The sequence below is a fragment of the Zootoca vivipara genome, chromosome Z, assembly GCF_963506605.1.
Source record: "Zootoca vivipara chromosome Z, rZooViv1.1, whole genome shotgun sequence".
In the NCBI taxonomy this organism is placed as follows: domain Eukaryota; kingdom Metazoa; phylum Chordata; class Lepidosauria; order Squamata; family Lacertidae; genus Zootoca; species Zootoca vivipara.
Genome location: NC_083294.1, coordinates 14,404,624 through 14,417,309, shown reverse-complemented (window position 1 = coordinate 14,417,309; position 12,686 = coordinate 14,404,624). Strand labels below are relative to the sequence as shown.

The following is a 12,686-nucleotide window of genomic DNA, read 5'->3' as shown; positions in this document are numbered from 1 at the left end:
TGCCTCTCTTCCGACAGAGGTCATCATGTAGACTGACCAAAGCATTTTCTGTGTCCAAACTGGGCCTAAACTCCGATTGAAATGTATCAGTTTCCTCCAAAAGCACCTTGCCCATGAAGGGGAGATTGGCAACAGGCCCCTCTCTCTAGGAGGCACTAATAATTTCCCTGGCCTAGCCAGCTGTCATCTCCCTGCTAGTTTTCATCAGCCAAGAGGTGCAAGGGTTTCCTTGAGGATCCAAGCACCTTGGAATCCCCCATCTCCCCAGTTCTTGTACAGAATCCAAAGAGAATCTGGCAGTAGCAGTTGCTGCTGAGCTGACCAACAGGTCGAGACACCATTGCATCATTTCCCCACTGCCCTCCTCATCCCTTTCTTTTTTTCTTTTTGGTATTGCATATTTTAGATTGTAAGCTGCTGGGGCTGGGACTGTCTCCCTCACCTTTTTTTCTGAATGTATGTAAAACATTCTGGGAAGCTTTCTGACTGAAGAGCTGAGGCAAAAAAAATGTTTAAAACCACCACAACCACCACCAGATCGTTGTTGTCATCATCATCATCATTGTCCTCATCATAAACTGTTGTGAGCAATTTGCATGGCAATGAACTCTATGACGTGGCTCTAAATGCCTAAGAATCTGTGGGCACCTCTGATGTCTTTTAAATGAGTTGTTGCTTAAATCCATGAATCACTTCCCTCATTGATTTCACTGGGTTGGGTATATGAATGGAATGTTATCTATGGCTTGAGGTTGTTTTTTTTTAACTTCATATCTTAAAAATGTGTTGGCCATTTCACGCTTAGCAAAACCCTGTTTTTTCTCTCCCCTTCCAACCTCTTTGATGCCTTGGAGTCTTCCATTTGCCTTTATGGGTTCCCTCCCCCCCCCTGCTTTTTTGGGGCAGGGGGTGGGGAGGAAGAGGACTGGGAGCATGTTTAAAATGGAATCACTCAAGCTCCTTTCATAAATCTCCTTTTAAGAAGTCCTGAGGCAGGGTGTTTCACACATGGAATATCCTCATTGGCCAACTTCCAGGTAATAGAGCCTTTTAAATAAAGGATATGAGGTGAGGCAACAGGGGCTTAGCAGAATAGCAGCCAGGCTTTCATAACTCTGGATTTCCTCCTCTGCATCCTTAATAAATAAATAAATAAATTAAAATTGGAGTTTTATTTCTTCAGTTGACAACTACATTGGCTTGATGGACCAAAATCCAGAGTGAAGCCACTCTACCACCTTCCTCAGTCATTTCCCTGACCAGCATATCCCATAGAGTTGGAAGGGAACCCAGGGTCATATAGCCCAGTTCCCTGCAGTGCAGGAATCACAACTAATGAATCCCTAACAGATGGCCATCCAACCTCTGCTTATAAACCCCCAACGTAGGAGAATGCATCACCTTCCAAGATGTCTTTCTGTCAGAAAGTTCGGGATTTCCTTTCTTGTAATTTGAATCCTATGCTCAGGAGCAGGAAAGAAAAGCTTGCTCCATATTCCACGTGACAGTCATTTAGATATTTGAAGATGGCTATCATAACTCTGTTGTCTTTGTCCATGGCATTTTTTGGGCAGGGATACTGGAGTGGGTTGCCAGTTCCTGCTCCAGGTGGAACACATTTCGTCTAAACTCTCAACTATGACCTGCCCATCTTGGGTGGCCCTGCATAGCATAGCTCATAGCTTCCCTGAGTTATTCAAGCCCCTTTGCCACGACAAGGCAGTGATCTATGAAGGGGTGAAGTCAAATGGGCCTTAGAAAGCACTGCTAATAACAAGGCCAGTGGAAGTGATGATATTCCAGCTGAACTATTTAAAATTTTAAAAGATGATGCTGTTAAGGTGCTACACTCAATATGCCAGCAAGTTTGGAAAACTCAGCAGTGGCCAGAGGATTGGAGAAGATCAGTCTACATCCCAATCCCAAAGAAGGGCAGTGCCAAAGAATGCTCTAACTACCGCACAATTGCGCTCATTTCACACGCAAGGTTATGCTCAAAATTCTACAAGGCAGGCTTAAGCAGTATGTGGACCGAGAACTCCCAGAAGTGCAAGCTGGATTTCGAAGGGGCAGAGGAACCAGAGACCGAATTGCAAACATGTGCTGGATTATGGAGAAAGCTGGAGAGTTCCAGAAAAACATCTATTTCTGCTTCATTGACTACACAGAAGCATTTGACTGTGTCGACCACAGCAAACTATGGCAAGTTCTTAAAGAAATGGGAGTGCCTGATCATCTCATCTGTCTCCTGAGAAATCTCTATGTGGGACAAGAAGCTATAGTTAGAATGGGACATGGAATAACTGATTGGTTCAAAATTGGGAAAGGAGTATGACAAGGCTGTGTATTATCTCCCTGCTTATTTAACGTATATGCAGAATTCATCATGCGAAAGACTGGACTGGTGAATCCCAAGATGGAATTAAGATTGCCGGAAGAAATATCAGATATGCTGATGACACAACCTTGATGGCAGAAAGTGAGGAGGAATTAAAGAACCTTTTAATGAGGGTGAAAGAGGAGAGCGCAAAATATTGTCTGAAGCTCAGCATCAAATATACTAAGATCATGGCCACTGGTCCCATCACCTCCTGGCAAGTAGAAGGGGAAGAAATGGAGGCAGTAAGAGATTTTACTTTTTTGGGTTCCATGATTACTGCAGATGGTGACAGCAGTCACAAAATTAAAAGACGCTTGCTTCTTGGGAGAAAAGCAATGACAAACCTAGACAGCATCTTAAAAAGCAGAGACATCACCTTGCCAACAAAGGTCTGTATAGTTAAAGCTATAGTTTTCTCAGTAGTGATGTATGGAAGTGAGAGCTGGATCATAAAGAAGGCTGATTGCCGAAGAATTGATGCTTTTGAATTATGGTGCTGGAGGAGACTCTTGAGAGTCCCATGGACTGCGAGAAGATCAAACCTATCCATTCTTAAGGAAATCAGCCCTGAGTGCTGACTGGAAGGACAGATCGTGAAGCTGAGGCTCCAATACTTTGGCCACCTCATGAGAAGAGAAGACTATCTGGAAAAGACCCTGATGTTGGGAAAGATGGAGGGCACAAGGAGAAGGGGACGACAGAGGACGAGATCGCTGGACAGTGTTCTCGAAGCCAGCAACATGAGTCTAACCAAACTGCGGGAGGCAGTGGAAGACAGGAGTGCCTGGCGTGCTCTGGTCCATGGGGTCATGAAGAGTCGGACTAAACGACTAAACAACAATCATAACTCTTCTCAGTCTTCTCTTATCCATGCTAAACATGCCAAACTCCCTCAACCATTACTCACAAGGCTTTATTTCCAGACTCTTCATCATCTTGGTCACCCTCCTCTACACAACTTCCAGCTTGCCTATATCTTTCTTAAACTAGGGTGCCCAGAACTGGACACAGGACTCCAGGTGGAGTCTGACCAAGGCAGAATGGAAAGAAGGTAGTTGTTGATCTGAACACGAGGCACAAAATGAGCAAGGTAGGATCTGCAGTAAAGACGAGCTCTTAAATCCTGAATCTAAAAATCGCCACAGAGCAAGGGATGGCTTTGTAGCCTCTGAATAAAGTGTAAAATTGAGCCCTGTAATTTCTCTAGGAAGGTGTGATGTGGTGGGAGGCAAGTTTGATTAAAAAACAACAATACCATGGGACACAGCTTTGTGTGCACTCGTATCACATGACGAAATATTCTTAGCCCCCAAGTGCATTGGATACTGTGTTTTCTACAGCTATTTTCTGGCTCATCTCCCATGAAACGTGATGAGAGGAGAGAAAGGCTCAGCATTCCAAAGAAGCAATTTTCTTGACAAAAGTCAAAGTTATTTGTTGTGTTTATCCTGTATGAGCTTTTGCGGTTCAGTGGAACTTTTCTCACTGTCATTGCCTGGAACTTTTTAGTTTAGAGAGAAGGCAAGTAAGAGGAGATATGATGGAAGTGTATAAAATTTTGCTTGATGCAGAGAGAGTGGAGAAAAACTTTTTATCCCTCTATCCTAACACTAGAACTTGTGGACACCCAATGAAGCTGAATGTTGGAAGATTCAGGACAAATAATATGAAGTTCTTCTTCATTCAGCACATAAACTGTGGAACTCACTCCCACAGGAGGCAGCAGGGATGACTTTAAAAGAGGATTGAAGGAACAGAGTATCTATGACTACTACGGTAGCTGTGATGGTTATACTCTGCCTCCACGATCAGAGACAGTAATGCTACTGAATTGAGTGCTCTTGCTATTTGGTCCTGCTTGTGGGCTTGCTACTGGAGTATCTGGTTGGCCAGGTAAGAACACGATGCTGGACTAGATTGGCTCTTGCCCTGATGGAGCAGCCAGGCTCTTCTTACATTCTATTTCCACTGTCAGAGACAGTATACTTCTACCATTGCTCAGAATCACAAGTTGGGAGAGTGTTGCTGTTGCTTTTGGGTCCTTTTTGTGGGCTTCCATAGGTGTCTACTGTGAGTGCTGGATGCTGGAGTAACGAAACCATTGGCATGATCCAGCAGGGCTCTTATGTTCCCATCACCTGCTGACCTTAACTTGACTGTGCATCAATGAGCCCTGGAAACCCGCTACAATTTTGGCAGGGTGGCTCACCGCAGGGGCAGGGAAAGCTTTTATACACTTAAGGTAAATTTTATACACTTAAGGGCCACATTTCTTTCTGGGAAACCTTGTGAAGGCCACATGCCAGGGGTCAGGAGGATCAGAGGCAAAAGTGAGCAGAGCAGTGAATGCAAATTTTACCTTTCTGTGGCAGGCTAATTTCTACACCTTTGAAGATGACCTGGAAACTGCAATTAATCCAGAATGTGGCAGCTAGACTGGTGACTGGGAGCGGCTGCCGAGACCACATAACACCGGTCCTAACATTGGCTCCCAGTACGTTTCCGAGCACAGTTCAAAGTGTTGGTGCTGACCTTTAAAGCCCTAAACGGCCTCGGTCCAGTATACCTGAAGGAGCATCTCCACCCCCACCATTCTGCCCAGACACTGAGGTCCAGTGCTGAGGGCTTTCTGGCGGTTCCCTCGCTGCAAGAAGACAAGTTACAGGGAACCAGGCAGAGGGCCTTCTCGGTAGTGGCGCCCGCCCTGTGGAACACCCTCCCATCGAAGGTCAAAGAGAAAAACAGCTACCAGATTTTTAGAAGACATCTGAAGGCAGCCCTGTTTAGGGAGGCTTTTAATGTTTAATTGTTTTATTTCATTTTTCTGTTGTAAGCCGCCCAGAGTGGCTGGGAAACCCAGCCAGATGGGCGGGGTATAAATAATAAATAATAATACACACTCACATCCTTCTCTATCCAACAATAGCCAGGGTGGTGTAGCAGTTAGAGTGTCAAACTAGGACCTGGGAGAGACCAGGGTTCAAATCCTCACATTCACTCATGAATCTCATTGGGTAACATTGTGCCCAGTCACTGCCTCTTAGGGTTATTGTGAGGGTAGCAGGGGGAGGGGTAAACCATGTATTTAATAAAATAAAATAATAAAATAAAATAAATCCAGGCAAGCAAGATCACTGAGTGCAAGGACTGCAATCCAGTCAGCCAGAAAGCCCCAACAACACTCTGGGTGCAAAGCAGGGAGGGCATGTGGCCTGGGGAGAGTACTGAGGGCCAAATAGAGAGTGTTGAGGGGCCACATTTGGGCCACAGACACAAGGTTCCCCATCCCTGACTTAATGCCACAGTCCTTATGGCTCTCTCTCCCCCCCCTTTAACACAATGAATCTTGTGGCACTTTTCATGTGCTGTAGTTCATCAGAAGCAAAGCTGCAGCTCTTAAAACAAAAATATATATTAAATGCAAACCCTACCCCCGATTTTCAAGTAGGCTTCAGAAGAGAGAAGCAAAGCACCTTCTAGGATATGTAAGAATGTGAATATTTTCTCAGCTGTTTGCAACTCAAGACAGAAAGAGAGGCAAGTCCAGCACTGAGAGAGGAGTCCTGCGGAGACCGGAGGAACCTGCCAGGGTTAGGCTGAGCTCAGCAGGAAGTGGGATCTGTGGAAGACAGGAGGACCTTGACACCATTTCTGTTGGCAAATCCATGGTGCCCGATGGCCATGTTCCATCTGCACTGTTAGAGACAGTGATACTTCTGAATGCCAGTTCCTGGGAATCACCGATGGGGAGGGTGTTGCTTTTGCACTCATGCCCTGCTTGTGGGCTTCCCATTGAGGCATCTGGTTCACCACTGTGAGGAGAGGATGCTGGACTAGATGTGCCTTTGCTCTGATGCCACAGAGCTGTTATGTTCTACCTCCACTGTCAGAGGCAGTGTGCCTCTGAACACCAGTTTTTGGGAATCACAAGTGGGGAGAGTGTTGTGTTCTGATTCTGCTTGCAGGCTTTCCATTGGGGTATTTGGTTGGCCACTGTGAGAACAGGATGCTACGCTAGGTTGCCCGCTTTGGCCTGATCTAGCAGCAAAGCTCTTCCTTTGTTCTGCCTCCCCTGTTAGGGGCCAGCAATGCATTGGAATACCAGCTGAAGGAATAGAAAGTGGGGAGAGTGTTGCAGTTGTGCACTTATGTCCGTCCACCTTTTAAGCTTCCCATTGGGGCATGTGGTTGGCTCCCTTTAGCCTAATCTAGCAAGGCACTTATGTTTTTACACCCACTCCACTCCAGGCCTGGGGCCTTCGCTTGCATCCTGATGTCATCCAAGATTTTGTTTTCCAAGATGTGCTTGGATCAAGCAAAACTGCTCTGCTGGATCCGTTTCCCCGGCTGAATGTTTGTTTGGATAACCTTTTGGGATGAAAAGGGGCTCCTCATTAAATGTGGGTTTGGGAAGGGTGCTTTTATTCCCTAATAATTCTTGCAACTGTTGTTTTGGAAGCTGGGAGAGGGGGACATGGAGAGCAGGGGATGTTTCATTGTACACCCTTCAGTCAAAATGCATCTGAAAAGATCTGAGCTGGCAAGTTTGTGTGTATGTGTTTGTGTGGGGGGCTTCTTTCAACTGCCCTCAAGACAACTCTGGAGAAATAATGGCTTATTCCTTGTTTAAGCCGCATCCCTGCTGTGTCTAACACTTTGTGCAAAAGTTCGGGCATATATTTTCTATTCCTTTTCTTCTTCTTCCACTTCTTCTCCCTCCTCAGATGTAATTTGATCGCTCAGGCTTGGTCCTCTTAACTCTGGAAGAAGGCTTTTATTAACTGTTTCCTCCCCACTTGGAGGAGTGATTTTGTGAAGAGTGCTGCTCTCTGTAACAGGGTATGTCAAGGAAAAGGGCAACCCAAATGATCAAGTGGATGGAGTGACTCCTCTGCAAGGAAAATTTGCAGCGTTTGTGGCTTTTTAGTCTACAAAAAAAGACGACTAAGAGATTACATGACAGAAGTTTATAAAATTATGCCTGGCATGGAGAAAGTGGATAGAGAAAATTTTTTCTCCCTCTCTCTTAACACTTGTGGGCATTCAATGAAGCTGAGCACTGGAATATTCAGGACAGATAAAATAAAGGACTTCTTCATGCAGCATATTGTTAAACTATGGAACTCTCTCCGAGAAGAGGCAGTGATAGCCACCAACTTGAATGGCTTTAAAAGAGGATTAGACAAATCCATGGAGTAGAGGACTATCAACGGCTACTAGTCATGATGTCTACTCTCTGCCTCCATAGTTGAGGCAGCAATGCTTTTGAATACCAGTTGCTGGAAAACACAGGAAAGGGAGAATGTTGCACTCAGGTCCTGCTTGCAGGTTGCCCTTAATGGGCATCTGGTTGTCTGCTGTGAGAAGAGGATGCTGGACTAGAAGGGCCATTGGCCTGATTCAGCACTAACCTATGGCCCTTCTCAGCTGAGGCTTACCTCTAGTGGCTATGACACAAAAGTTAGGAATAGACTAGTTGGCAGAAGTGGGATCACATGCCCAACATCTCTGTATGTCTGAATCTGTTGTGAAAACAGAGAATCTGAAGCAACCCTGGATTCAGCATGCAAGTAGCAGATGGAAATATCTGTGCTCTCGAAAAGGAAATCTGGAATATCAAAGAGACCCACCCATCCTAGATTTTTTTGGTTTTGCAAGTGGTGGAAACCAAATTTTCCCTCCTGGTTTTATCGCTCTAATTTGAGCTTGAGGGGCGGGAGCTGTGAGGCTCTTTAAGAAGGAGAAGCTGGCATCGAAGCACAAAATTCAGATTTCCTGCTCATCCTCCTTTCTTCGGCATGGAGTGTGTTAACCTTGTTGTCCCTCTCTTGAGTGTTAATAGGGGCAGTCTTAGTAATCCCATTTAGTAATTCCACTGGAATTCTTATGGAATTCTGCATTCCTGCAGCTGCAGCAGTAGACAGACCTCATGCTATGGAAAGCAGGAGGGGTCAGAATTGCTCAGTTTCAGGATATGCTCTTGTGATACTCCCTGCAATGTGACTATGCTGCAATTTCCCAGAACTGCTGCCCCCAACTTGGGAGGGTCAGGATTGCCCCATGCTCTGTGTTACATAATATTCAGTTTTGTTTTGTTTTTAGTTTAGTTTAGTTTAACCTCTCCCTGCTGTTGACAAAGCATTATTTGAAAAATGTTATGGTTTCCCATATAGGTTTTTGGACCAGTGCTGTGGGGTCCACTCTCTCTGGTCACTTTCCCCACCCAGATTAACCCACCTGCTCAGACAGACAGAAAGGGAGAAAGTGTGCTCACTCTCTTTCACATACAAACAGACACATACTTAGCTTTTCAAAGATATCTGGATGAAAACTGGATCCAGAAGAATGAACAGTTAGTATGTCATACTAGAGACCAGGGATTGAATCCTCACTCAAATAATTTATTCAATCAATTTATTTAATCAATATATTGGGTTCCCGCTTTTGGTTTGATTTTATATGTTGTGGTCTTGTTGTGAACCGCCCTGAAACCTCTGGGTATAGGGTGATGTATAAGTTGAATGAATGAATGAATTAATGAATTAACACACTTTCACAGCTATTGCCTCTCACCCTCTCAGGGGTGGAATGGGGATTAAATGAGGAGGGGGAGAACTATGTACACCACCTTGGGATCCTTGGAGAAAAAGGTGGGCTTTAGATTCAATCAATCAATCAATCAATCCATCAGTCAGCCACCAGTCAAAGAAGCCCTGAGAACCACATAGAGTTGAAAGAGGGAGTTGAAAGGAGCATCACTCCTCCAATTTCCTCCTTCAGCTCTATGCGCTTTTCATAGGAGAAAAGTGGCAACTGCTCTCTCCATCTCATGACCAAGGGAGGCAGTGAGTAGGGTGGGGCTCAGAGACACCGAGGGCACCCGGGGAAAGATCTCAATCATGTCACTGTGCCCATGGGTGCCATTTTGAAGATAGGCCAGGCACAAGGTGACATATATCAGTGGTACATCTACTTACGAATTTAATGTGTTCTGAACGCACATTCGTAAGTCGAAAAAATTTGTAAGTCTAATCCCATAGGAATGCATTGGGAGAAAAAATTCGTAAGACAAAGCAACCCTATCTAAAAATTCATAAGTAGAAAACATCCTATCTAAACAGCATCCAAGGTGGCGGATGGAGCTCCATTCGTAAGTAGAAACATTTGTAAGTCAAGTCATTCGTAAGTAGAGGTACCACTGTAAGGGCCTTTGCAGGGGGCTATTTGTCAGCCTCTATGAGAAGCACTGGTGGTGTCTACCAGTTTGTGGCTGGATCATGACTATTATTATTATTTAATTTATATAAAGGTAAAGGGACCCCTGACCGTTAGGTCCAGTCGTGGATGACTCTGGGGTTGCGGCACTCATCTCACTCTATAGGCCAAGGGAGCCGGTGTTGGTCCACAGACAGCTTCCGGGTCATGTGGCCAGCATGACTAAGCTGCTTCCGGCAAACCACAGCAGCACATGAAAACACTGTTTACCTTCCCGTCAGAGCGGTACCTATTTATCTACTTGCACTTTGATGTGCTTTCGAACTGCTAGGTTGGCAGGAGGAATTTATATACCTCTTACAGAATAAAATCTGTCCAGCGGTAGAGTAGCGAGTGGATGAGTACCACACTAAATATGTATAGCAAGGTTAAATCTCATGGATAGCAGAGACAGGTTAATGAGAAAGATTCATTTATTTAATAAAAGAAAGGACTTCTTCACACAACACACCCATTCCCAAAGGAGGCAGTGATGCCCACCAACTTTGACAGCTTCAGAAGAGGGTTGGGCAAATTTGTGGAGGAGGATAAGGTCATCAATGGCTTATGAGCTACGCTGGCTATGCTCTGCCTCTGCAGTTGGAGGTGGTAATAAATCTGAATTTCAGTTGCTGGAAAGTGCAGGAGAGGCAGAGTGCTGTTGCACTCAGGTCCTGCTTGAGGGCTTCCTATAGGGGCACCTGGTTGGCCACTGTGAGCACAGGAGGCTGGACTAGAGGAGCCATTGGCTTGATCCTATAGGACTGGTCTTAATGTTCCTAATATGGACTCCTTTCTTTCAGCATAGTTTTTTTTTTGGGGGGGGGAGCAGATGAATCTCCTGGCTTCCATTAGGATTAGCTTCTATATTCTCACTGTATTATCACTTCTGTTGTCTTTGAGTTCTGTTTTACCATCTCCAGAAAAAAATCTGAGAATTTCTCTCTCATGCTGCTGTGAAGCTAGAAAGCAACAGAAAGTTGTTTAAACATGCCTACCCACTACCCGCCCCTTAAGAATTTCTAAAGGGCTGAGGCCACCACCTGTAGAGTCTCGGCTGACCCTTTTCTAGTGAAGAGGGGGGGGAGAATTTCAGTTTCGTTAGCCTTTCAATAAGAAGCTGACCAGTGCATGCTTGTTGCACCAATGCAAGATCTTTCAGAATGCACACTCTTCTGAATTTTGCAACCATGTTCTCCATGCAAGCAATAAGTATTAATAAAGAGCCAGTGTGGTATAGTGGTTAGTGTCAGACTAGGACCTGGGAGAGACCAGAGTTCAAATCCCCACTTGGTAACCTTGGGCTAGTCACTGCCTCTCAGCCTCACCTACCTCATAGGGTTGATGTGGGGATTGAATGAGGAGATATATAACCTTGAGCTCCTTGAGGGGGGAAAGGTGAGATATAAATGCAATAAATAAGTAATAAAAACAAAAATGCACAAATTAGAAAAATATGTATACATTAATGAAGATAATATACAAAAATGCATTAACTAGGGAGAATAGCTTTGCAAAAATGTGTCTGGTATTGGTCAAAACTGCATACAAAAATGAGTACGTTAGGAGATACTGACCCTAAAACACTGATGAACTTTCACAATTGCAGATCGCTGCAGAAGTGTGGAGAACTGGATTTAGGATTTAGAAAGTGAGAAACTCAGAAAGAAACCGAAATTGTTAGTTTCACCCCTCCCCTCCTCTCCTTGGAAAGCAGAGCCATGAAGGGTTAACATGGGATGGGCGTTCCTTTTCTGATGTCACAAAGTCAGACAACCAAAGCCTGAAGGGGGCCCTTTGTTGGCAGTTCAATGTATGCAGCCTCTGCTTGAGTTGGATGTAGGACGGAGCTGGAAAGTGGGATGGCAAAATTTGGGAGCTCTCATTTGGAGTAATTCATCATAATAGAAAAATCAAAGAATCATCAAAAATGGATGATCCACTGCTTTGACTTCTTCAGTTAACAGTTTTTTAATGAAGGCTGGATTTGTAGCCTTTTTATGTGTGTATGTACCGGAGGGAACTTTTGTGTGAAGTTTTCCAGAGGAGAAGAGGAGGAGGAGGGGAGGAGACAGCAAGCCTACAAAACCAAGGGCCTTGCTCTAACCAATGAAAATGTTGGAGATCTGCCTGAAATTAGTGGGTTGCAAGTCGAAAAAGGGTCTCTCTTCATCATCCAGCTGCTACTTGGAAGGTGAGTTCAGAGCTGCAGGGTCATTTGGGGGGAGGGAGGAGAGGGAGTAGTTAATCTGTCAGGAGGGCTCCACAAAAGCAGTATTCTTAACTCCAGATTCACTTTGCCTAAGCCTCTGTTCAATTGTGCTTGTGCTTTTTCAGAGAGGGGCCAGCTGCATTGATAGGGGACTGGGCTGGAGGACTTCAGAGGGCCCTTCCCCAGAGTTAGCCTCCACTTGATGGTTTTAGTCCTTGCATGAGGGGTAGGGGGAGCTGTTGGGGGTGGGGTTGACGGCATCAAAGAAGAAGCTTATTCTTTAAGCAATTTCTTTGTAACTTTCAAACCAGGTGATTTTTATTAACTACAATGTACAAAAAGTGTGTCCGATTCTCTTCCATTTATGGTTGGAAACTGATGAGAGCTCACTGACAATCTGCTAACAAAACCACGTATCTGTGCCTTGGGCTTCTTTCTTGCCGGGAGCAGCCCAAGAGGTTGCTTTTCAGAGGAGAGGATGAAGCCATACGGGCCTTTGAAGAAGAGAGATTTGCATCAATTGATCCAGAAAGGTTATATGTACGTGTGTCTTAGGGGTAGTGCTGTTAGTTAGTTTTTTAATTCTTCCTTTTTGATGCAGATATTTTATTTGCATCATTTTAACTTCACTTCTGTTGGCCTTCTACATTTTTTAACTTCACATATATTCTTTGGGACATGTGCAGTGACCTTAAGATCAGCACAAGACCTTAAAAAAAGCCTTGCACAATATTTCAAAGTGAAAAGACAACCTTAAAAAAATCCATACCAATAGTGTGAGGAATTGGTAATATAGCTATACTCTTCCTTTGGAAATTAGAGCTCAGGATTCAGTTTTCA

General features: G+C 44.6%; 1 protein-coding gene across 2 annotated transcripts in view; it reads left to right on the top strand.

Annotated features, from left to right (window-relative positions):
• The window catches only part of ABL1 (ABL proto-oncogene 1, non-receptor tyrosine kinase), a 117,333-nt gene that overhangs the window by 41,148 nt on the left and 63,499 nt on the right, over positions 1 to 12,686 (top strand). The window contains exon 1 of one of the 2 annotated variants that reach the window (XM_035112972.2): positions 10,440 to 11,828. The exons of the other annotated variant lie outside the window; for it this stretch is intronic. Within the exon in view, the coding sequence (XP_034968863.2) occupies positions 11,744 to 11,828 (85 nt within the window). The 5' untranslated portion in view covers positions 10,440 to 11,743. Of the gene's footprint in view, positions 1 to 10,439; positions 11,829 to 12,686 lie in introns of those variants that run through there. 2 annotated transcript variants of the gene reach the window in all.